Source organism: Mus musculus, chromosome X (assembly GCF_000001635.26).
Source record: "Mus musculus strain C57BL/6J chromosome X, GRCm38.p6 C57BL/6J".
Taxonomy (NCBI): Eukaryota; Metazoa; Chordata; class Mammalia; order Rodentia; family Muridae; genus Mus; species Mus musculus.
Window position 1 is genome coordinate 92116911 of NC_000086.7, and position 27657 is coordinate 92144567.

The window sequence follows — 27657 nt, forward strand, 5'->3', positions numbered from 1 at the left end:
GCTCTCTTTCTTATATGTTGTCACTCTTATTTTTTAAGACAGGGTCTCTCACTAGCCTGGATCTTGTCCATAGACTAGACTAGTTCACCAATGAGACCAAGAGGCCTGTTTCTACCACCAGCAGGTTAAGTTTTTATGTGATTTTTAATAATCAAACTTATTTTCCCCAAATAATTCTTTTTAAAATGGTTGTATTTATGTGTTTGTATTGGATCCCCTGGATCTGAAGTTCAAGGAGGAATGATCTCCTTGAACTTCATACATGATCTATGTATCATACTAAAATACATAGATCTAATGGTTTAAACACATACTTTTTTAAAAATTCCAAACTTTTTTTATTAGATATTTTCTTTATTTACATTTCAAATGTTATTCCCTTTCCTAGTTTCCCCTCTGAAAATCTCCTATTACCTCCCTCCTCCCCTTGCTCACCAACTCATACACTCCAGCTTCCTGGCCTTGGAATTCCCCTATACTGGGGCATAGAGCTTTCAAGGGCTGATCAAGGGCCTCTCCTCCCATTGATGTGGGTGCTGATTACTGAACTTGGGTCATTTGTAAGAACATTATGTGTTCTTAACACCTGAACCATCTCTCCAGCAGCACTCCCACTTTAACCCTTAAATAGGAGGAAGCACTTATATTTCAGTATTTTGTCCTTCCATAGTGAGACCTGGCATGAGTGTCTTAGCTTTGGTCACAAGTTTCATGTAGGTTACTACTTTACTAAAATTAAAAGTACAATCATCCCTAATGTGCTTGTGGGACTAATTTTGTATCACATGTTCCTGATTCTTAATGTCAATATCCAATTGTGTGTGTGTTTTATAAAATAGTATGGTATTTGTATCTTCCTTATGCCAATTACCATCCTTATGGGATAAAGACCAGAAAATTCGGTACATGTTTAGGGCAAATAAACTTTTCTGAATATTATTGTCTGTGTTGGGTTGTATTTCTGATTGTGCAACCCACTGATAGAGAAGACCCAACTATAGATCACTGTAGAGACACTCCCAGTCTTACAAAAAAAATTTCTTCCAATAATTTTAGTCTAATTGGTTTTCCCATAATTTAATTTTTATTCCCTTTACATCCCAATTGCAGCCCCCTTCCTCCTTTCCCAATACCACACTTAAAAATCCCTTCCCTCACTACCCCTCACCTTCTCCCGAGAGAAGGGGAAGTACCCTTAGTTATCACCCCAACCAGCCACTCCAGTTAGGAGAAGGAGATCCAATGGCATTGCCTGATAATTTTAACTAAATGACCCTCCATACTTTTCTTGCACCCCCCCCAATATCTTTTACCTCCTTATTCCTTTGTGGTATTTGCCCTCAGGTTTTAAAAGTTTTTTCATTTTCTTCGTCATACTTTTGTTGTTATTTACTTGAAAAATCCTAAGGATAAAGGCTGGATATCTTTCTCACTTCAACTTTTTAAGTATTTATTATTATTATTATTATTATTATTATTATTATTTGAAAAATTTTTAAATTTAAATAAGTTTTGATCACATTCTTTTCCTCCCCTATATCATTCCAGTTCCTCTCTCCCTCCTTATCCACACAACTTTAAAAACAAATACCCAATGTAATAACAACCCCCACAAAACCCCAGAAATCAAAATAAAACCACACCAAAAAGAAAAAAAAAGCCAGATTGTAGCCAACAAAGGTATGTGTGTGCACGCAAACACACACACACAAAACAAAACAAAACAAAACAAAACAAAAACAAAAAACAAACTTGTGGGGTACATTATATGTTGTTCAACAACTCCTGAACATGAGGACCATCTGTCTGATTGTCCTGGAGTGGTGGATATACCCAGTGTTACTCTATTGGGGAAAACTGATTTTCCCTCTTCTGGCAGATATTAAGTCTCAACTTCTAACAGAATAACTTTCAAAACCCCAGTGCTAATTAATATTGAACAATGAATAAACTAGTAAACATGTATTACAGCTTAAAAACTTTATTATCACCTAAATTTCTTAGTAAAACAAATCAAAGTACATACATTTTATTTGTATACAATGAAGTGAAATAAAGAAAACTAAGAACTAGGTATCCTCCCATTTTTCTTTTTCCATTTATGCTATCTTAATGTTAATTAACATCGACTATATTTTGACCCAGATTTTACTCACTGAGCCAACAAGACACTAATATTGAACAAACTGGTAGATTCAAACTGATATAGAGCTTACCCTTTCTTCTAATACATCTCTAAAAATAATAATAATAATAAAAAAAAAGTTAAGTCCAGTTAGTGCTACCATATGGGCCCAGGTGTAGATGGAGAACACACCAGTGGTCACACCCCTAAAGAAAAGTGACTTTCTCTTCCAACAGCTCCAGGCATTAAATGTATAAGGAAATGCATTATGTATTTTACATTTTAAAAGTACTGGAAACTTTTAAAAGAAACATCTGAAATATAACACAAAAAAAAAACTGATTTGAAACTTAGGTATGGCAGAAGAATGCAACAATGATATTCAGTGTGCTCCTTCTAGAGTGTCATCTACCATTTAAATTGTCCATTGTCTAATTTCCACACAGAAAATCTTTCCCAGACGTCAACCTTTGATGTGTAACCTAGAATTAAAAGAGGGAAAAGGGGAAAACTGGAAGTTACTAATATAAAAGAGAAACAGAAATATTATAGGCACTTAATAACCTTCCACTATTAGGTAGCTTACAGACCTTTACAAATAGTGAAGAAATAGCCTTAGATATTAGTATGGGAGGAGCTGCACACCGTGGCTCTTGAATATGGACTGGCCATTGCAGCAGTGTGAGCCCTGGCTACAGCCCTGGCTTGGGCTCTCTCTTCTTCATCTTTCAGAGCTGCTTCATACAAGGTTGGGAAGGAATCTGGTGTAGTATCATGGATCTTGGCCCAAAACTCCAAGATTTTCATCTTGCTGATTTCAGCACAGGCTCTTGGACCCCACGTGAATTCAAAGGATGGAGGATTGCTGTTGGGCACTTGTTGGTACTCCAAGTACTTTAGCTGCACCATATCTTCAGTGATGACCTTCTTAGGATCTCCATAGATGAAGTGTTTTCTATTAGCATATACACCCATCATACTCAGCACATTCCAGATCTCAGTTTCAGAGACACAGTTATCATTCATGAATATCACACCCAGCACAATCATTAGGAGGCCACTACTGGGCATTTTTTCTTCACCCATCACTCCATCAAAAGTATGTTCTAGTTTATTAAAAAGGGCATAGCAGTGCCTGTTTGGATCAACTTCCTTCAGATCAATACCAAATGCCAGTTCCATGTGCTCTGAGGCTCTCTTTAGGATCTCATTGAAGTGGTTTTTAGATGTTTTGATAACATACTTCAGCATATCTGCCTTAGTAATAACCTCTTTCTTTTGATACTTCTCCATCAGGAACTGCACCAGTAAAACTACTTTGTGGTTAATAGGATCTTTACACCAGTCCTCAGTGTCCTCAGAGTCATCTGAACTTTTCTCATCTAGGTTTTGGTCACTTGTACTTGTATATGAGTGTGAAAAGGTAGACTGCTCTCCCATTGGCATGTTGGGAGATGTAGGCATACTGGCAACAGGACTAGCCTGATGTGGACACCCATAGAAAGGACCTGGAGAGGCTTCTTTCTCCTGTGCATTTTTAGCACGGGCCTGGCGGCGCTTCTCACGGGCACGGAGTTTGCTTTTCTGGCCACGGGGCATGACTGTAGTGGGGATCACAAGTAGTACTGCAAACAGGCTGAGGAAGAGGTCACCCTGGAAAACAGAGGACGAGATAATTTGTACAGTCTCTGTTGGTAGATTCTACCATTAAGCCACGAAAAGCTGCCTTGTGCTCTTCCCTTAAGAGCACAACGGCACCAGTTGGAAGCACCCGAAAGTAAATCTTAGGAATAGGACTGGATAAAATGGAGAGAGTCCCTTTGGGAAAGCCTCTGGTCTGTGGGGTAAGAATGTCCCAGAAGATACCTTGACAAACGGAGGTTCTTCACCGGACGCTCAAGGCAAAGCTTTCCGGAGGCTTCGCTGCCCTCTAAGAACAGCAGAAAATAACGGTTGCTGAAGAAAAGCGGATATTATGGTAACCCATTTCCGGTCACGCCCACACAGTCCTTTATGCTCAAGCGCGCAGGAGCAGATGGAAGTAGGGGGCTGTCAGTCAACTTGTTACGAAGGCTGGTGCGTCTCAGAAATCTTGTAAAGTCTTTTCTTTGACTTTTTACTGTGGCTTGGCATTTTCGCTCTCATGAGCTGAGTGTACTTCCCTCAGATCCAGGATCTCATTGCACTTAGAGTCCTGACTATGAAATTAGAAACCAAAATCTAGCAGCCATGCCTGAGCCCTTTCATGACAGAAAACAGAAGTGGAATTTTGTGGCATATCTCCCACGGATGTCAATATCCTTTGTCTGGTCCTCATTCAATTACTTACCATGTTGTGTTATAAATGCTGAGCTACTCCCAATCTGCTACTGTAGAACATTCCCACCAGGTAAGACAATAAATATACAAACAATTTAAATGTGATTGTTATCTAAACAATATTCATTCGTTCAACATAAATAGACCTATCTTTTGACATGAATTAAAATGTCCTTTACCTACTCTCTTAATAAAATTTCAAACTGGCTCTGCTAAAAATTTTGTGTTTTAATTCTTTTCCTACTAATATTTTAGAATTTTTTACTTTAAAACTTACATAGGAAACGAATATGCATATTTATAGAGTATAATGTAAGGGTTCAACAAATTTACATATTGAGTAATTTTTAAATTATGGCAAATATATTTATAACTTTAAACATTAACTGTGGCCAAAAATATATTTTCATTGTAGCTTGTTAAAAACATGGCATAGTTTTGATTAATGGTCACCATACTGTTTACTAGCATACCATACTTTTTAAATTTCAGTATCCATTGATAAGCCTGTGAACATCTTATTGTATCTGATTCTCTCCATTTTTGTAACCAAGATTCTACTCCCAAGTTCTGTGTGTCAGCTTTTATAAAAAATGAATAAGCCTGCCTATATGTATTCAGTATATTAAATGGAAAAGGATTTGGGTTACAGCTCATTCACTCACATTTCTATTAGAATAGCTTACTATGTAAAAGCAATAAGTTAACTTTCATATGGCAGTATTTTCACAGGTATAGCAAGGACAATATAACACACTGAAGAGAACTACCTGGCATTCTCATTTGGAATGAGGACAGCTGGCTTTTAGTGATAACTCAGTTTCAGCATACATCTGAACCTAACAAATCTGCCAGGACCTCAGTATCTATTACATTACCTTGTCATGTAATACTTATTTTTTGTCACTGCTTGAATTTAATCAACTCTGTCACTGTGAGAAAACAGTCAATATGATCAAGCTTAATTAGAAAATGTTTACTTTGGCTCACACTTTTTAAGTTTTAGTCCATTGACTGATAAACAAAGACAAGAACCTGTAAATAATAATAATAATGATATTTGTAGTAGTTGTTGTAACTAGCTAGTGTTAAAAAGGTTTTCCTTTGTTAAAAAAGTAAAAATTATAGGGATTTAAAGGGAAAAATGATAATGACCAAAGAGACAAAGTTAATTATTTCAAACGCTAGGGTTTTTTTTTTTTTTTTTACATTTACCTGTTATGTGTTATTATATAATTCTTATATTAAGAATAGTGTAAGTGACTCCTACTAAGCAAAGATAAAATTGCATGGGCTAGGGATGCTGCATGGAAATACAGTACGTGCCTACCATGTAAGAAACCTTGGGTTCAATTTCTAGTACACAGTAAGAGAAAAAGTCAAAAATAAAAAAGATAAACATTTAATATATTTACAAAGTATCTTTTGGTATTATGGTGCTGAGAATGTTTTAAATTTGTTCAATTATCTGACCTCATTGAGAGAAGGCATATCTAACCCTAGAGAGACTTGAGACCCCAGGGAGGGGGGAGGTCTGGTGTGGTAGGGTTGGGGGGGGAAGGGGCAGGGACATCCTCCTGGAGTCAAAGGGAAGAGGAATGGGAAGAAGAACAGTCAGAGGGTGGATAGGACTGTAAAAAAATATTAAAGAATAATAAAAATAAATAGATAAATGTTTGAATTTGCTGTTTGTAGTTTCACTTGTACTGGAATATTAAGATCTTAGCCTCTCGGAATGCACCGCATACTTACAGGGCAGGTAAGTTAGGAATTGCCATAAAAATTGATAACACCTAAGAAAGAAAATTTTATTTTATTTTATTTTATTTAAAGATTTATTTATTTATTATATATCAGTTACACTGTAGCTGTCTTCAGACACTCCAGGAGATGGAGTCAGATATTGTTACAGATGGTTTTCAGCCACCATGTGGTTGCTGGGAATTGAACTCAGGACCTTTGGAAGAGCAGTCGGTGCTCTTAACCGCTGAGCCATTACTCCAGCCCAGAAAGAAAATTTTAATCAGACTAGTTTCACAGACTGGTTTATAGATATAAAATGTGATTGGGTTATATAATATGAGTAATAATAACTCTTTGTACTAAAATATCTGCTTATAACTGAACAATGGAGACACTGAAGGGAGGAAGTATAGATATATGAAAGGTATTTATAAAATATAATTAATTGAAGACATATAACATATAAGATGACATTCTTTGCCGGGCATGGTGGCGCACGCCTTTAATCCCAGCACTAGGGAGGCAGGCGGATTTCTGAGTTCGAGGCCAGCCTGGTCTACAGAGTGAGTTCCAGGACAGCCAGGGCTATACAGAGAAACCCTGTCTCAAAAAACCAAAAAAAAAAAAAAAAAAGAAAGAAAACATTTTTTTCATTGCCTTATTTAGTCTATGGTATGAGCTTTTAGTCTTTTAGCTTTTTGAGTCTATGGTAGGAGGCTTTTTTAAAAATTAGCATATTTTATATTTGCTGGAACTTTGCCAATGTTATGAAAGCAGCAAAGAATAAATGAAAAAAGCTAGAGAAGGGGGGTTGTGGGAAAAAATTCTTTTATGTATAAGTAACTTTAATTTTATGTACTGCACCGGGCCTTGTTAAATACTTACTGTTGTTATTTATCACTTTAATAATTAAATAATTGCTAAATATTAGTCCCACTTATTAAATTAATATTAAATTCAGTAAAAGGAAAGCAATGAATATGTTTTTATTTAAAGATTGTTGTTAATGGTAGAATGGCTTTAAACATGAGCTTGAGAAAACTCACAGGAAATATGATGTTAGCTTAATTCTTTAGAAACTCTATGGTTTTGACTTGATGGAAAATCATAATTTGTACTCAAAATGTATAGGATTCTCAAGGTCAGATTTATGAACTTCTAGAATAAGAGTATGATCTTAGTCTGTATATTTGGAATAAAACTTAAAAATCATAAAATTTTTAGGATCAAGGGCCAGAATTTAACAATGTAAATAAAAATTGGGCAGATCCTAACTTCATGGCACTGATTTGTATTTATCGAGAAAAAAGATAAAAATCCAACATAAATACATTTTTTAAGTTGGGTAAATGTTTTAAACATTTATTTATTTATTCATTAATTTATTCATTTTACAACCTGATTGTAGCCCCCTCCCTTATCTCTTCCAAGTCCCACCCTTAGGCCCCCTCTCATTCAAGTCCCACCTTCAGCCCCCTCATCCCCTTTTCCTCAGAGAAAGGAAAGCCCCTCATGGGTAACAACCCTCCCTGGTACATCAAGTCACAGCATCCTCTCCTACTGAGGCCAGACAAGACATCCAAGGTAAAAGGGATCCAAAGGGAGACAAAGGGAGACAACAGAGTCAGGAACAGTTCCTACTCTAACTAACCCACATGAAGAACTAACTGCACAACGGCACATTTATATATACACTACAAATTGTTGGGTTTTATGAAGAAATGTACAAGCAAATAGAACCATAGACCATCTGATTGGAAAGGGTATCCTGGAAAATTAGTATTTAAAATTAGAAAGAAAAGATGAAAATCATCTAGATGGCAAACAAAGGGGTGAAGTTTAAGGACTGTTTCTTTTAAGAGTTGCCTGTGCTGTCAGCACTCCTGGGAGTCCAACTCTCACCTGAGTTCCAGTGGTCAGAGCACTCTCTGAAGGCAAGCTCTCCTCTTGTAGGGCAGGTGTCCAGCAGTCTGGGGCTTTGAGCAATGACTTGTGCTGTAAGATCAAGAATTGACAAATGGGACCTCATAAAATTGCAAAGCTTCTGCCTTCAAATGATGACACCATTGCATACACTAGCAAGCGTTTGCTGAAAGGACCCTGATATAGCTGTCTCTTGTGAGACTAGGCCGGGGCCTAGCAAACACAGAAGTGGATGATCACAGTCAGCTATTGGATGGGTCACACGGCCCCCAATGGAGGAGCTAGAGAAAATACCCAAGGAGCTAAAGGGAACTGCAATGCTATAGGTGGAACAACAATATGAACTAACCAGTTCCCGAGAGCTCTTGTCTTTAGCTGCATATGTAGCAAAAAAATGGCCTAGTCGGCCATCACTGCAAAGAGAGGCCCATTGGACTTGCAAACTTTATATGCCCCAGTACAGGGGAACACCAGGGCCAAAAAAATGGGAATGGGTGGGTAGGAAAGTGGGGGGGGGAGGATATGGGGGACTTTTGGGATAGCATTCTAAATATAATTGAGGAAAATACATAATAATAAAAAAAAATAGAAAAAAAAAAAAAGAAAAAGGCCACCAACAGATTGGGAAAGAATTTTTTACCAATCCTAAATCTGATAGGGGACTAATATCCAATATATACAAAGAGCTCAAGAAGCTGAACTCCAGAAATTCAAATAAACCCATTAAAAATGCTGTAAAGAGCTAAACAAATAATTCTCAACTGAGGAATGCAGAAGGGCTGAGAAGCACTTGAAAAAATGTTCAACATCCTTAATCACCAGGGAAATGAATATCAAAACAACCTTGAGATTCCACCTCACACCAGTCAGAATGGCTAGGATCAAAAATTCAGGTGACAGCAGATGCTGGTGAGGATGTGGAGAAAGAGGAACACTGCTCCATTGCTGGTGGGATTGCAACCTTGTACAACCACTCTGGAAATCAGTCTGGCAGTTCCTCAGAAAACTGGACATACTACCTGTAGATCAAGCAATACATCTCCTGGTCATATACCCAGAAGATGTTCCAACTGGTAAGAAGGACACATGCTCCACTATGTTCATAGCAGCCTTATTTATAATAGGCAGAAGCTGGAAAGAACCCAGATGTCCCTCAACAAAGGAATGGATACAGAGAATGTGATACATTTACACAATGGAGTACTAATCAGCTATTAAAAAATGAATTTATGAAATTCCTAGGCAAATGGATGGACCTGGAGGGCATCATCCTCAGTGAGGTAACCCAATCACAAAAGAACTCACATGATATGTATTCACTGATAAATTGATATTAGCCCAGAAACTTAGAATACCCAAGATACAACTTCCAAAACACAAGAAAATCAAGAAGGAAGACCAACTCTTGGATACTTCATTCCTCCCTAGAATAGGGAGTAAAATAGCCATGGAAGGAGTTACAGAGACAAAGTTTGGAGCTAAGACAAAAGGATGGACCATCCAGAGTCTGCCCCACCCGGGGTACATCCCATAATCAGCCACCAAATGCAGACACTATTGCATATGCCAGCAGGATTTTGCTGAAAGGACCCTGATATAGCTGTCTCTTGTGAGACTATGCCAGTGCCTGGCAAACACAGAAGTGGATGCTCACAGTCAGCTATTGGATGGATCACAGGGCTCCCAATGTAGGAGCTAGAGAAAGTACCCAAGAGCTGAAGAGGTCTGCAACCCTATAGGTCGAACAACAATATGAGCTAATCAGTATCCCCATAACTCGTGTTTTTAGCTGCATATGTATCAAAAGATGGCCTAGTTGGCCATCATTGGGAAGAGAGGCCCCTTGGTCTAGCAAACTTTGTATGCCCCAGTATAGGGGAAAGCCAGGGCCAATAAGTGGGTGTGAGTAGGTAACTGGGTAGAGGAGCAGGGCGGGGGAGGTAATAGGGGACTTTTGGGATAGCATTTGAAATGTAAATGAAGAAAATATCCAAAAAAATTAAATTAAAAAAAAACATGAAAAAAAAGAGTTGCCTGTGCAAATGTCTGATCAGCCTGGTACAGTCAATAACTATAATACCTCTTTAGAATGAATGCAAGGTGATTGGGGAGACTCTATACTAATAATGACAAATAAAACCAAGCAAAAACCCACTAACAGTTTTAAAGCAAGGGAACAATCTGACATGGCACATGTTTTATAAGGATTAATATGGCTGTAATTTAGATATAAACATTTGTACGATATACACACACAGTCTCACACAAATGCACATAATGTAGAAAACAGAATTTGGATATTGTTACTTTATTTCAGCATGCTGACATTTGAAACAGACTTATGTGAATAGATTGGAAAACAGAATGTTGAGGAGCATTTGGAAGAATTATATATTACTTTAAATAAGGATGTTATATGAGGCTACCATGTCAAAAGCATCTATTTTTATATGAAGCATATGAAACTTCACAGTTGAATCACCTAGTAAAATTGAGCATTCTTTAAGTGTTCAGTTAACATTTAACACAGTTAATAGGTAATACAGAGAGTAAAAGTGATAAGGGTGTATTTAATGTAGAGATGTGATTCTGAATTCAGTGGGAAAAAGGTTGTATTAGAAGCTCTTTTTATTTTGATAAATATTAAAGCAAAGCTATGAGATAAGCAGAAACACATATCTGAATACTGGAACAGAAGTCTGGGCTTGAACTACATACCTAAACATATGTGAGAATGGAATAAATAGGTCTGAATGGGTTTGGTAAGGAAGATAATAGAGGATGAGAAAAGAAATATGGAAAGAATCTAATATTTAGAGAATGAAGACAGAAATGAATTCATTGTAGAAAATGTAAAACACATGCTTTTCCAAAGTGTGCAGTTCCCATAGAAAGATAATAAACATTTCATCCCTAGTTAGGAAACGAGTAAACACTCATTAAATGTTAATAAAAAGTTAGTTTTTGTGAACTATTTTTATAAACTCAGAAGAATTTATATTCTATAAAAATTTAACATTTTAATATTTAGATTTCTCATTATAGCATCTATTTTGGCTAGATGGAAAATGGAATTCAATATTTGTTTTATACATAAAATTTATTCCAAACTTTGGAAAAATATCTATTTTGTATTATTTATTCAGTGGACTGCTTTATTTCCTGCATTTAGTTTTCTGAGTTCTTTGTATATCCTAGATATTTATCCTATGCCAGATGTATAGATAGCAAATAGCATAAAGCATATATTCTGTTGAAAGAAGCATCATAGTGCTATGTGAAGACAAAACACTGAATGAATGTTCTGATAGAAATTGCAAATTGTAATTGAGCCAGCTGAACAAGCACAAGCCACTATTTCTAGGATTCAGGGTGCAGAGACAGGGAAGTGGCTACAAATCCAGTGCCATCCTGATGTACATAGTGAGTTCCAGGGAGCCAGGGAGCTCAGGGGAGCTCAGGATACATAGTAAGACCTGATTGGAAAAAAAAAAAGAAAGAAAGAAAGAAAGAAAGAGAGAAATAAAGAAATAAAGAAAGAAAGAAAGAAAGAAAGAAAGAAAGAAAGAAAGAAGGAAAGAAAGAAGGAAGGAAAGAAAGAAAGAAAGAAAGAAAGAAAGAAAGAAAGAAAGAAAGAAGGAAAAAGGAAAAAAAAGAATAAAAAGGAAAAAAAGCATTATGGATTTTTCTAGACAAAGTTATTTGTATTTTTGTTAAGGTGAATATTCACTGATGAATTCTAATTTGATTTCCATTTATACACCATTTGAAAATGTCCGTGTTTCAAATACAATTTTCAGAGAAACCCTGTCTCAAAAAAAAAAAAACCAAAACCAAAAACAAATACAATTTTAATACTCTAAAATTTTTTTCAGTAATCCAGAATATCATTTCTTTATTTTTTAAATTTTTTATTTATTTTTATTAGGTATTTTCCTCGTTTACATTTTCAATGCTATCCCAAAAGTCACCCATACCCACCCCCCCAACCCCCTACCCACCCACTCACCCTTATATGTCCCCTGTACTGGGACATATAAAGTTTGCAAGTCCAATGGGCCTCTCTTTGCAGTGATGGCCGACTAGGCCATCTTTTGATACATATGCAGCTAGAGACAAGAACTCCGGGGTACTGGTTAGTTCATATTGTTGTTCCACCTATAGGGTTGCAGTTCCCTTTAGCTCCTTGGGTAATTTGTCTAGCTCCTCCATTGGGGGCCCTGTGACCCATCCAATAGCTGACTGTGATCATCCACTTCTGTGTTTGCTAGGCCCCGGCATAGTCTCACAAGAGATAGCTATATCTGGGTCCTTTCAGCAAAATCTTGCTAGTGTATGCAATGGTGTCAGCGTTTGGAAGCTGATTATGGAATGGATCCCTGCATATAGCAATCAATAGATGGTCCATCCTTTCGTCACAGCTCCAAATTTTGTCTCTGTAACTCCTTCCATGGGTGTTTTGTTCCCATTTCTAAGAAGGGGCAAAGTGTCCACACTTTGGTCTTCGTTCTTCTTGAATTTCATGTGTTTAGCAAATTGTATCTTATAACTTGGGTATCCTAAGTTTCTGGGCTAATATCCACTTATCATTGAGTACATATTGTGCGAGTTCCTTTGTGATTGGGTTACCTCACTCAGGATGATGCCCTCCAGGTCCATCCATTTGCCTAGGAATTTCATAAATTCATTTTTTTAATAGCTGAGTAGTACTCCATTGTGTAAATGTATCACATTTTCTGTATCCATTCCTCTGTGGAGGGGCATCTGGGTTCTTTCCAGCTTCTGGCTATTATAAATAAGGCTGCTATGAACATAGTGGAGCATGTGTCCTTCTTACCGGTTGGGACATCTTCTGGATATATGCCCGGGAGAGGTATTGCTGGATCCTCTGGTAGTACTATGTCCAATTTTCTGAGGAACTGCCAGACTGATTTCCAGAGTGGTTGTACAAGCTTGCAATCCCACCAACAATGGAGGAGTGTTCCCCTTTCTCCACATCCTCACCAACATCTGCTGTCACCTGAGTTTTTGATCTTAGCCATTCTGACTGGAGTGAAGTGGAATCTCAGTGTTGTTTTGATTTGCATTTCCCTGATGATTAAGGATGTTGAACATTTTTTTCAGGTGCTTCTCAGCCATTCGGTATACCTCAGGTGAGAATTCTTTGTTCAGCTCTGAGCCCCATTTTTTAATGGGGTAACCCACACACCTATGGTTACTTGATCTTTGACAAGGGAGCTAAAACCATCCAGTGGAAAAAAAAACAGCATTTTCAACAAATGGTGCTGGCACAACTGGTGGTTATCATGTAGAAAAATGTGAATTGATTCATTTCTATCTCCTTGTACTAAGGTAAAATCTAAGTGGATTAAGGAACTCCACATAAAACCAGAGACACTGAAACTTATAGAGGAGAAAGTAGGGAAAAGCCTCAAAGATATGGGTACAGGGGAAAAATTCCTGAATAGAACAGCAATGGCTTGTGCTGTAAGATCTAGAATTGATGAATGGGACCTCATAAAATTGCAAAGCTTCTGCAAAGCAAAAGACACTGTCAATAAGACAAAAAGGCCACCAACAAATTGGGAAAGGATCTTTACCTATCCCAAATCGGATAGGGGACTAATATCCAATATACTCTAAAATTTAAGAGAAAATGCTTCTGCATAATACACAAATATCAAGTTGATGACACTTTTAATTTTATTAATATAAAGTTATTTTTATTAATGGATATAGCTTGGCATTTAAATTAAAGATTTCCTTTGTTCTTTTGAGGGTATGTGGTTTATAATTTCTATTGAAATCATGTTAAAGATGGTGTAAAAACAAAACCACTGAGACTTAAGATGCATAGGGTATTAAAATTTTATTTTCTCAGAATAAATAAATAATCTTTTAATTAATTAACTTCTTCATTGTTTAGATGCATTTATTATTTCAGAACTCAAGAAACTTGTGCCAGAGTTATTTTTCTGATATTATTTTTATCTAATCTTTTTGTACGGTCCAGTGTTTATCCTCCTCCCAGTCTGCCCTCTGACTGTTACTCATCCCATACCTCCTCGCCCATCTCCAAGAGGATGTCCCCACACCCACACCCATACCTCACCAGGCCTCTTCCCTCCCTGAGCCTCAAATCACTGGAGAGTTAGGTGCCTCTTCTCTCACCAAAGCCAGACCAGGCAGTTCTCTACTGTATATGTGTTGGGGGCCTTGGAACAGCTCATGTATGCTGCCTGGTTGTTGGCTTAGTGTCTGAGAGATCTCAGGGGTCCAGGTTAGTTGAGACTTCTGGTCTTCCTATGGTATCACCCTCCTCCTCAGCTTCTTCCAGCCTTTGTCTAATTCAACCACAGGGGTCCCCAGCTTCTGTCCATTGGTCCGGTGTAACTATTTGCATCAGACTCTTTCAGCTGCTTGTTTATAAAATTAAATTCTTTTGCATCTCTTTTTAATGTCAGTTAAGACAACAGAAAAGGCATGGGTAATATTGTTTTCATTTTGATTTGTTATTCATAAGAAATGTTAGATTTTTAAATGAGGAGAAACATTGGCTTTTATGTTTTAGATATAATCTTAAGGTTTATCTTAGGGTTTTACTACTGTGAGCCGACACCTCTTATAAGGAATTTAAGAATTTAATTGGGGCTGGCTTACAGGTTCAGAGGTTCAGTCTATTATCATCAAGGTGGGAGGATGGCAGCATCCAGGCAGGCATGGGTTTATCTTAGGGTTTTACTACTGTGAGCCGACACCTCTTATAAGGACAGAATTTAATTGGGCCTGGCTTACAGGTTCAGAGGTTCAGTCTATTATCATCAAGGTGGGAGCATGGCAGCATCCAGGCAGGCATGGTGCAGGAGGAGCTGAGAGTTCTATATCTTCATCTGAATGCTGCTAGGAGAATCCTGATTTCCAGGCAGCTAGAATGAGGGTCTTAAAGCCCACACCCACAGTTACACACCTGTTCCAACAGGGCCCAATCTTCTAGTAGTGCCACTTCCTGGGATGAACATATGCAAACCATCACAAGGTTCAAGTGTAACTTTTAGATTAGTTGTTGTTTAGATTAGTTTATTAAACTGAATTTTTATTTGATGCTTTTACATGAAGGCAACTATAAAATAAATCTTTGAGATACTCATGGCAATGAAGTAAAGTATAAATGGATAAGAACTGCATAGAAATATGTATACAAATTTCTATATAATATTTCAAAACTACAAAACTGGCTGTATCCTATGGACTAGTTTACATCCCCAAAATTAGTATATTAGGGTTCATTTTTATCTGAATCCTTGCCAATATTTTTTATTAATTGTTTTCATAAGAACTGCCTATCTGACTGTGTGAGATAGAAAAATTAATATAGTTTTAATTTATCATAGGAGTAGTGAGGATAATAATGTTTTCATAGATTATTGGTTATCTGTATTCCATTTTTTATGAGAATTGTTCATTTCATTAAGCCACTTCATGACTGGATTGATTTATTTTATAAAATTAATTTTTAGTTTGATTTTCATTTGATTTTTATTTTATTTTGAGGAATCTCCCCCCTAATTTTCACAGTGGCTACAAAAATTACATTCCTACCCAGAGTTCCTTACTTTGAACATCTGTACCAATGTTTGTTGTCATTTGAGTTCTTTTTTTTTAATATTTAACTTTTTATTTATGTACAAACCTTAGAAATATTCTAGTTTTAAAAGTGAATAATATTTAATGTAATATTATATTTTAAGCAATGTTAAAATTTAAGATTTCAAGTAAAATATAAAATACATTATAGAAAATTAAAAAGTTTAATTTACTTCTACTTATATATATGCATATATACATTTTTCTAAGAAACATTTTCTAAGATTTGTATCAAATTATTGGGTAAGAATATTGACAAATAAGAATTAAATTTACTTATTTATTTGCATCATAGTACATATCCTTCAATAATAGTTGACTCATAACAAACCTTTGTTGTCCTCCCCCATTTTTTCTTCTTTTTTTTTTCTTAGATATTTTCTTTATTTTCATTTCAAATGTTATTCCCTTTCCTGGTTTCCCCTCTGAAAATTCCCTCCCCCTAGCCCCTCCCCCTAAGTCCTCCCCCTCCCCTTACTCACCAACCCACCCACTCCTGCTCCCCTGTCCTGGCATTCCCCTACACTGGGGCATAGAGCCTTCAGAGGACCAAGAGCCTCTCCCCCACTGATATTCAACAAGGCCATTCTCTGCTACATATGTGGCTAGAGCCATGGGTCCCTCCATGTGTACTCTTTGATTGGTGGTTTAATCTCTTGGGAGCTCTGGGGGTACTGGCTGGTTCATATTGTTGTTCCTCCTATGGGGCTGCAAACCCATTTGGTTTCTTTGGTCTTTTTAATTTTTTTAAAAAATTCTTTATATATCCTAAATATTAATCCTCTGTCAGAGGTATAGATAGTAAAATTTTTCCTCACTTTGTAGGCTCAATTATTTGTTTCTTTTGCTATGAAGAGCTTTATGATTTCATGAGATCACATTTGTCAATCCCTGACCTTATTTTCTGAATGAATGAATGAAGACCTATTCAGAAAGTTCTTGAAAAATACATAGAAATGTTTGTCTATTTTTTTCTAACTTTTTCAGAGCTTCAGATCTTACATCTTTGAGGGACTTGGAGAGATGGTGGGATAATTTTATATTAACTATGTCAGTCAAGTAACAGTTTCCTAGCTTCATTACTAGGGGCTCCTGTGCCTATGTTCTTTGTGGGAACCTGCACTCATGTGTACATAGGACCCCTGCACACCCATACATACACATCATTAGAAAAAAATTAAATCTTTTAAAAAATCCTCCTTTGACCTAATTTGGAGTTGAAATTTTTGTGTGATGTAATTTTATTTCTCTATATGCAGATACCCATTTTCCAAGAACCACTTATTGAAAAGGCTTTCATTTACTTTCTTCAATATATATTTTTGATACCTCTGTCGAAAATAAGTTGGCTATATCTTTATGGCCTTGTTTGTGAATCTTCTATTTCATTTGTCCAAGAGTTTGCTTTTGTTATTACTGATTTGTAATATAACTGAAAATCCAGCTATGTTGATGTCTCAAGTTTGCTATGGTTATTTGGGATCTTTTGTGTCTTCAGATGAATCTTAAAAAATGGTTTTTCTATTGGTGTAAATGGAAAGTTTTGGGAATGCTTTTAATCTGTACGTTGTCCTTGAAAGTATATAGGTATAGTTCAGTTTCTTCATTTCTTGGGTATAGGATGACTTCTTAAGTTAATTTTCTTCACTGTTTTAAAGATTCCATTGTAGAACAATACATTGTTCTATATAGCTATAGCAATATCTCATTAGGAGTCATTTTATTGCTATGTTTGATTACAAGAATATTTAGTAGTACATTTTTATCTAAGACCTATGACCTGTCTACTTTCGTGTTCTTGCCCTCTTAATAGTATTAGGTATGGGTTACATCTCATGGAGTCAGCCTTATATCCCAAAAAATAATAGTTGGTTACTCTCTAAACATTTGTGACATTATTGTACCAATGGCTATATCTTGCAGGCAAGTTGCTCTTGTAGATTGCAGGATTCATAGCTAGCTGAGTTTGTAACTACTTTTTGTTTTTTACTCTAATAGCATGTATAGTACCTTTCCACTCTATGAACTCTAGTCAGTAGGGGTGAACCTTCCAGCTGAGCACCAGCTCAATTTCTCCATATTTGATGACATCAGTTTATTGTATCTCCAGCAATGGGGTTTTACTGTTGTGAAGGGTAGGTTATCAATAGCGACAATAACTTGTATTTTGGAGGTGTGGCAGTGGGAATAACAACCAAAAAATATAGAACTTGTTTCCTAGTATTGAGAGTTTATTTGGTATATGCTGTATAGTTGAGACATTATCCAGACCATTTTATAATAACTTAAATACAATTTAAATATGTATTTTAGGAAGACTCTACACTAGTAGGTTTTTATATGGCCTTTCAAAAGGCTTTAGTATTAATTATCCCTTACCATGCCTTCTCTACCCTTTGCTCCTGTCTCACTCCTATTTAGTCCTCCTATTCTAATTTTCCCTTTAGCACATTAGTAACAGTTTTCTATTTACCCTTCCTTGGAATATTCCCTCATTCCCTTGGTTACCAATCCTCTGTAGATATTCAGAATGAATCACACATTTAAGGCTTAAAATCTAATATCCACATATATGAACAACCGTGCGATGGTTGTCTTTCTGGATCTGAGTTATTTCACTCAGTGTGATATATAGCTCAACCTTCATCAGAGAAGCTTCTTCAGTAACACAGTGACCCACAACTGGAAAACATGCAGAGAATGAGACACTTTGGAGGACTCAGCTCTAAAGAGAATTTTTTAATATCACACTGCTCTCCTCAGGGTTCAAGGGTCTATGTGGAATAGAAGGCAGAATGATTGAAAGAGTCAGATATATAGGGTGACTCAAAATATACAGCTATTTCTAGACATAAAGAGGTTTATTTATGTACATATAAACTCATAAAGATTATGGCACGATTATAAGATTTGATTTTTTTATTCTTTCTTATGCTTAAATTGGATTTGTGTTTCTCATTATTATCTTTTCAGAGACTAACTCTTGGTTTCACTGATTTGTTATATTCTTTCTTCATTTACATTTTATTAATTTTGGCTCTGGTTTTGTTTTTGTTTTTGTTTTTTTGAGACAGGGTTTCTCTGTATAACCCTGGCTGTTCTGGAACTCACTTTGTAGATCAGGCTGGCCTTGAACTCAGAAATCCACCTGCCTCTGCCTCCCAAGTGCTGGGATTAAAGACGTGCGCCACAACCACCTGGCTCTGCTCTGATTTTAATTAATTTATCTACTGATTTTTACATTTGCCTTGTGTGTGTGTGTGTGTGTGTGTGTGTGTGTGTGTGTGTGTGTGTGACTGTGTTCCAAGGCTCAAAGGAACATTATTACTTTAAAATCTAAAATGTTAATGTAAGCACTTGAAGCCATTGAAAGCTCTCTTAGCACTGCTTTTAGTCTATCTCATTGATTTTGGTATATTTTATTTCAACTTTCATTGTAATTCCTTCAGTGCCTGCCTCCCTCCCCACTCTCATTCTTTATCTCTCCCTCCCCCCATTTGTGTGCACGCCCATTCACTGTGTACTTATTCTTTATATCTGATACATGCACATTCATGTATGTATTCAGGTTTACTTGGCTGTACATGTGCAATTGGAAGCCAGAAATTAATATAAGGTGTTTTCTGCTATTAGTCTTTATATTACTTTTTGAGACAAGATCTTTACCTTAACCCAGAGCTCACCTTTTTAGAGAGCCCTCATCTCTGAAGGCTCTGAAAGCTCTGAGCAGAGGGCTCTGAAGACCAATGTTCTTCTGCCTCTAATGTTGACAATATGTATGTATGTATGTATGTATGTATGTATGTATGTATGTATGTAACCATGCCTAGCATTTTAAATAAGTAATGGTGAATTCAAACACAGGTCGTCATGCTTGTGCAGCAAGCACTTTACCCAATGAGCCATGTCCCTAGCCCTTATTCTTCTTTCTATGACCCATTCATCATTCAATAGTGGATTGGTCATTGTTCATGAGTTTGTGTGTGTTTTCTAATTTTTCTTGACTGTTGATTTCTAGTTTTACCCCATTCTGGTCTGATAGAATACAATAGATTTTGGTTTTCCAGGAATTGTTAATGCTGATTGTTGTTTTGGTTGTTTATTGTTGTTATTATTATTATTGTATTATATTATCTAGTGTGGAGAAAGTCTCATGGGTTTCCCAGAGGATTCAGTGTTTAGATGGAGCATTCTGTGGCTGTTAGAACTGTTTTACCTATGATATCATTTAACTCAGTTTTTTGCCCTGAGGGCACATACATTCTTTGTGTGTCTGTCCTTTTCTTTGCATCAGGAGGTACTTAGGACGTTGCTTTTTATGGTTGCAGTAAAACATACATAAGAACAAGGTCTGCCTAAAACCACACAAGTATGTTTCAAATAGGACTTTATGGTTTGTGGAAAAACTTTCATTGAGGAGTTTCCAGACATGGCACCAGAATTTTGTTGAAGTTATTTGAAATCTTTCAGGAAAATATCAGGGTTTTTCTTTTTTGTTCATTAAATTTCTTTCCTGAATAGACTACATGTTTTATGGCTATTCACCACTCACATAAAAATAAAAATAGCAATATAGCAATACCTATAAATTTTTCTTAGTATAAGTTATGTTCCTTATACATGTTTCTAATTAAAAATATAACATTTACATATTTTATATGTATGTGGAAGTCAGAGGACAATGTGCAGAAATCAGTTCTTTTTTTTCCACTAAGAGGGTCCTGGGAATTGAATTCAGGTCATCAGGCTTGGCAGAAAATACTTGCTCACTCACATGATTCTAATTCTTATGACTAGCTAAAATAATATTATCTCTATTTTGTAGAATTGAAAACCAATGCCTGGCATTGCAAAAAGTTAACTGAGAAGAGTTACAAGAATGATTCAGTTTTAGATACATCCATGTGTAAATTCCCACATTGTGTATCCATGTTTATAAAGCTTTAACATTTTTTGAGACAATATTTAATTATAACACATTTCCTTTCCCCCATCCAAACCTTTCCATATAGTTCTTCCTACACTCCTTCAGAATCATGGCCTTTTTTTTCTGTAATTGCTATTACATGCATATATGCACCTGTATGTATGTATGTATACATATACAATATTTTATTATATATTATTTAGTATAACCTGTTGAATTCATATAATGTTACTTCTCTGTATGCTTTCGGGGCTGACCATTTGGCACTGGGAAACGAGTTGATATAATGTTGGGGTCTCATATAATTTTTCCTGTATAGTTTCACATGTTTATTAGTGTCATCTTTGTTCAGAGCATAATTGGGTGATCATGAGAGTTGATGAGGATAATCTTACACATAGTATATCTATGTGTAGCCAAATAAATTTGGAATTTATGGCTTAATATTTATTAAATTGGTCAATCATCTTTAAGAAAGAAAAATAAATATAAAATTAAGTGGAATGAAGGTGGGACTTGCTGAAACTTAAAATTTATTAGCTTCATAGTATACTCATTTGCACTTGAGACATAGTAGAGGCACAAAAAATTAAAGAAGGACACAAGTAATTATAATGTTCACAAAAATTTCAGGAAAAAATGAGGGAAAATGAAAATTAGATCATTGGAATTGGAGATTTTATGGAAACTGAGTCAGGAATTATTTTTAGAAGTACTTCTGATTTTTCCTGACCTTAGGACATGAAATAGGACAACTGAATAGGGACAGGGAATAGGAACAACTGGTTTGCTTTCCATTGAGGTTTTTTTGCCTACCCCCCTCCCCAAGACAGGGTTTCTGTGTATAGCCCTGGCTGTCCTGGAACTCACTTTGTAGACCAGGCTGGCCTAGAACTCAGAAATCCTCCTGTCTCTGCTTCCCAATTGCTGGGATTAAAGGCGTGCACCACCACTGCCCGACTGAGTTTTTTTTTAAATTACTGTTTTGCTAAAAACAAACAAACAAACAAACAAAAAACCACAGGAGTAAAGGGCACTGGCTGTTCTTCCAGAGGACCTAAGTCCCAACAACCACAAGGTTGTGCACAATTCTCTATAAACCCAGTTCCAGGTTATTCAGCACAGTCTTTTGGCCTTCATGGACACCAGGCATGGGGGTCCACTAAAATACATGTGGGCAAAGCACACACATACATAAAATTAAAAAAATAATTGTATAGCTATTCTAGGTAACAGATATTGATTCTTTTTATTTCTTATATAAGCCACTAAGAAATTGATCTGGGTTGCCCAGTAGCATGATCATGAGACTAAATATATGTATTTAGTGACTTAATTATGAAAATATTATAATATATAAATATAAGTTCAAAGAAATGTAATGAACATAAATGCCTACAAAATAATTGTCCATATTTAATCTTTTTATCAATGATTGCTATTTTCTGAGGAAGGATCTGACTAACACAAAATGATGTTATTCAAATACTGTCTACAGAGCTTTTCTGCAATTTTAAATATAGTAAATCAAAGAGGATTTTTTTTTACAAAGGTTTTGCTTTTTGCTCACTTTGAAGTATATACTTTTAATTTTCCCTTTGATTCTTTTAGTCTTACTAGTGATTCATAACCCAAGAAGTAAATCGATAACTCTTCAAGGAAGACTGAGTTTATGGGAAAATCTGGGCTCAGAAAAATAATCTGTTCAGTCAAGTGAGAATGTCCCTTTCCACCAACACCAAATTTTCAAGAAAGATTCTGTGTTAAAGTGATACCTTACTGAAAACACTTCATAATTCACTTCCTATGTACAATAAATCTATTGTAATTCTCTTTATGATGAAACCTGGGAGTTTGAAAAAGTCCCTGGCTCTTCATATGAGCACTATAGTACCAGTAAAGTATTATATATCTACTCAGAGCCTCACAAGAGAACATACAGGAAAAATGGGAATTCAGAAACAAAGTTTTACCTCAAGAAACTCTATATTACACTAAGTAGGTTATCAAAAACTTGAGACAGCAACAATGTATGGATACTCTGCCAAAGAAAAGGTCCAAACATTTTGGTACCATGTAATACATACACATGTGTGCATATTTGTTTATATGTATGCATGTATGCATGCTTATATGAAAGTATCATAATATATTCATTATTTTGTATAGTGAAAATGTTAATACAAAAATATTTTACAAAATAAACTTTGTCTAATCTGGGCACCTTCCCCACTAGAGGAGAGGTGCCCACCCAGGAGGGCTCTGGCTGCCTGAACAGGTGAGGGAGCCATCTTGGGTCCCAAGTCCCTCAGAGACCAATCTGCACAGGTGAGAGTGAGGACTGTGGAAGCAACACAGCTTCTGGGACAGACAGAAGCTACAGAGCTTCTGGGACAGATCCCATTTTGGGCTCCAGATATCCGGGCACTTTCCCCATCAGAGGAGAGTTGTCCTCCCAGAAGGGCTCTGACTGCCAGAGCAGGTGAGAAAGCCACCTTGTGTCCCACATCCCTCAGAGACCAGTCTGTGCAGGTGAGCATGCAGTCTGCATAGGCAACAAATCTTCTGGGACAGGCCCTGTTTTGGGGCTTCATCTCCAGCCAGGTGGCAGGTCTGAACTCCAGACCTATGTGCACATTCCCTACAAGAGGAGAGCTTGCATGCAGAGAATACTCTGACCATTGAGACCCAGGAAAGAGCTGGACTCCCAGGTCTGATGACAGAGGCTAACAGAATCACAGGAGGAAAAAGCTCCAACCAGAGACAACTGTAACAACTAACTCTAGAGATTACCAGATGGTGAAAGATAAACATAAAAAACTTGCATCACTGGAAAGAGAGGCCCATTGGACACACAAACTTTATATGCCCCAGTACAGGGGAATGCCAGGGCCAAAAAATGGGAATGGGTGGGTAGGGAAGTGGGGGGGAGGTTATGGGGGACTTTTGGGATAGCATTATAAATGTAATTGAGGAAAATACATAATAATAATAATAATAATAATAATAATAATAATAATAAACTTACTAACAAAAGCCAAGACCACTCACCATCATCAGAAACCAGCACTCCCACCTCAGCCAGTCCTGGATACCCCAACACACCCGAAAAGCAAGACTCCAATTTAAAATCATATCTCATGATGCTGGTAGAGGACATCAAGAAGGGCATTAATAACTCAATTAAAGAAATACAGGAGGACAGAGCTAAAGAGGTAGAAGCCCTTAAAAACAACACAAAAATCCCTTAAAGAGCTACAGGAAAACACAACCAAACAGGTGATGGAATTGAACAAAACAATTCAAGACCTAAAAAGGGAAGTAGAAACAATAAAGAAAACCCAAAGTGAGACAACTCTGGAGATAGAAACCCTAGGAAAGAAATCTGGAACCATAGATGTGAACATCAGCAACAGAATACAAGAGATGGAAGAGAGAATCTCAGGTGCAGAAGATTCCATAGAAAACATGGGCAGAGCAATCAAAGAAAATGAAAAATGCAAAAAGATCCTAACTCAAAACATCCAGGAAATCCAGGACACAATGAGAAGACTAAACCTACAAATAATAGGAGTAGATGAGAATGAAGATTTTCAACTTAAAGTGCCAGCAAACCTGTTTAATGAAATTGTAGAGGAAAACTGCCCTAACCTAAAGAAAGAGATGCCCATGAACATACAAGAAGCCTACAGAACTCCAAATAGACTGGACCAGAAAAAAATTCATACAGACACACAATAATCATAACAACAAATGCACTAAATAAAGATAGAATATTAAAAGCAGTAAGGGAAAAGGGTCAAGTAACATATAAAGGCAGGCCTATTAGAATTACACCAGACTTATCACCATACACTATGAGAGACAGAAGATCCTGGACAGATGTTATGCAGACCCTAAGAGAACATAAATGCCAGCACAAGCTAATATACCCAGCAAAACTCTCAATTACCATAGATGGAGAAACCAAAATATTCCATGATAAAATCAAATTCACACAATATCTTACCACGAACCCAGCCCTTCAAAGAATAATAAAGGGAAAACACCAACTCAAGGACGGAAACTACACCCTAGGAAAAGCAAGAAAGTAATCCTTCAACAAAACTAAAAGAAGAAAGCCACAAGAACAGAATCCCAACTTTAACAACAAAAATAACAGGAAGCAACAATTAATTTTCTTTAATTTCTCTTAACATCAATGGACTCAATTCCATAGACGTAGACTAATATACTGGCTACACAAACAGGATCCGACATTCTGCTGCTTATAAGAAACCCATCTCAGAAAAAAAGACAGACACTAGTGAAGAGTGAAAGGCTGGAAAACAATTTTCCAAGCTAAATCTTGTCTGAAGAACCAAGCTGGAGTAGCCATTATAATATCAAATAAAATTGACTTCCAACCCAAAGTTATCAAAAAAGACAAGGAGGGGCACTTCATACACATCAAAGTTAAAAGCTACCAAGATGAACTCTCAATTCTGAATATCTATGCCCCAAATGTTAGGGCATCAACATTCATTAAAGAAACTTTAGTAAAGCTCAAAGCACACATTGCACCTCAAACAATAATACTGGGAGACTTCAATACCACACTCTCAACAATGAACAGACCCTGGAAACAGAAACTAAACAGAGACACATGGACACTAAGAGAAGTTATGAAACAAGTGGATTTAATAGATATCTACAGAACATTTTATCCTAAAAATGGATATACTTTCTTCTCAGCGCTACATGGCACCTCTCCAAAATTGACCATATAATTTGGTCACAAAACAGGCCTCAACAGATACAAAAATATTGAAATTATCCCATACATCCTATCTGATCACCACGGAGTAAGACCGATCTTCAATAACAACATAAACAATAGAAAGCCAACATTCACGTGGAAACTGAACAACACTCTACTCAATGATTCCTTGGTCAAGGATGAAATAAAGAAAGAAATTAAAGACGTTTTAAAGTTTAATGAAAATGAAGCCACAAAATACCCAAACTTATGGGACACAATGAAGTCAGTCCTAAGAGGGAAACTCACAGCCCTGAGTTCCTCCAAAATGAAACTAGAGAGCACATACACTAGCAGCCTGACAGCATACCTAGAAGCTCTAGAACAAAAGGAAGCAAATTCCCCCAAGAGGCATAGACTGCAGGAAATAATCAAACTCAGGGGTGAAATCAACCAAGTGGAAACAAAAAGAACTATTCAAAGAATCAACCAAACCAGGAGCTGTTTTTTTTTTTTTTTTTTTTTTTTGAGAAAATAAACAAGATAGATAAACCCTTAGCCAGACTCACTAGAGGGCACAGGGATAATATTGTAATTAACAAAATCAAAAATGAAAAAGGAGACATAAGAACAGAACCTGAGGAAATCCAAAACAATCATCAGATCCTACTACAAAAGGCTATACTCAACAAAACGAGAAAACCTGGATGAAATGGAAAACTTCCTAGACAGATACCAGGTACCAACGTTAAATAAGGATTAGATTAACAATCTAAACAGTCCCATTTCCCCTAAAGAAATAGAAGCAGTCATCAATAGTCTCCCAATAACAACAACAACAACAACAAAAAAAGCCCAGGAGCAGATGGGTTTAGTGCAGAGTTCTATCAGACCTTCAAAGAAGATGTAATTCCAACTCTACTCAAACTATTCCACAAAATAGAAACAGAAGGTACTCTACTCAATTCATTCTATGAAGGTACAATTACTCTGATACCTAAACCACACAAAGTTCCAACAAAGCTAGAGAACTTCAGACCAATTTCCCATATGAATAGTGATGCAAAAATACTCAATAAAATCCTCAAAACTGAATCCAAGAACACATCAAAACTGTCATCCATCATGATCAAGTAGGATCCATCCGAGGGATGCAGGGATATTTTAATATATGGAAATCCATTAATTATATATTAATCCATATATAAACATTCTCAAAGACAAAAACCAAATGATCATTTCATTAGATGCTGAGAAATCATTTGACAAAATCCAACACTTCTTCATGATAAAAGTCTTGGAAAGATCAGGAATTCAATGCCCACACCTAAACATAATAAAAGCAATATACACCAAACCAGTAGCCAACATCAAATGGAGAAGAGCTGGAAGAAATGCCACTAAAATCAGGGATTAAACAAGGCTGCCCACTTTCTCCCTCCCTATTCAATATAGTCCTTGAAGTCCTAGTCAGAGCAATTCGACAACAAAAGGAGATCAAGGGGATTCAAATTGGAAAGGGAGAAGTCAAAATATCACTATTTGCAGATGATATGATAGTATATATATAAGTGACCCCAAAAATTCCACCAAAGAACTCCTAAACCTGTTAAACAGCTTCAGTGCAGTAGCTGGATATAAAATTAACTCAAATAAATCAATGGCCTTTCTCTGCACAAAGGATAAACAGGCTGAGAAAGAAATTAGAGAAACAACACCCTTCACAATAGTCACAAATAGTATGAAATGCTTTGGCATGACTCTAATTAAGGAAGTGAAAGATCTGTATGATAAGAACTTCAAGTCTCTGAAGAAAGAAATTGAAGAAAGTCTCAGAAAATGGAAAGATCTCCCATGCTCATGGATTGGCAGGAACAATATAGTCAAAATGCCAAAAGCAATCTACAGACTCATTGCAATCCCCAACAAAATTCCAACTCAATTATTCACAGAGTTAGAAAGGGCAATTGGCAAATTAATCTGGAATAATAAAAAACCTAGGATAGCAAAAACTATTCTCATAAACAAAAGAACCTATGGTGGAATCACCATGCCTGACATTAAACTGTACTACAGAGCAATTGTGATTAAACCTGCATGGTACTGGTATAGTGACAGACATGCAGATCAATAGACTAGAATTGAAGACCCAGAAATGAACCCACATACCTATTGCTACTTGATCTTTGACAAGGGAGCTAAAATCTTCTAGTGGAAAAAGGACAGCATTTCCAACAA

General features: G+C 36.5%; 1 protein-coding gene across 1 annotated transcript in view; it reads right to left on the reverse strand.

Moving 5' to 3' along the window:
* Positions 1 to 1968: 1968 nt before the first annotated feature.
* Positions 1969 to 27657, reverse strand: part of Mageb18 (melanoma antigen family B, 18) — a 480694-nt gene continuing 455005 nt past the window's right edge. The window contains exons 4-5 of the mRNA NM_173783.3: positions 8090 to 8182; positions 1969 to 3778 (exon numbers count right to left, since the gene is read on the reverse strand). Coding sequence (NP_776144.1) covers positions 2741 to 3724 — 984 coding nt within the window. The 5' untranslated portion in view covers positions 3725 to 3778; positions 8090 to 8182 and the 3' untranslated portion in view covers positions 1969 to 2740. The remainder of the gene's footprint in view (positions 3779 to 8089; positions 8183 to 27657) is intronic.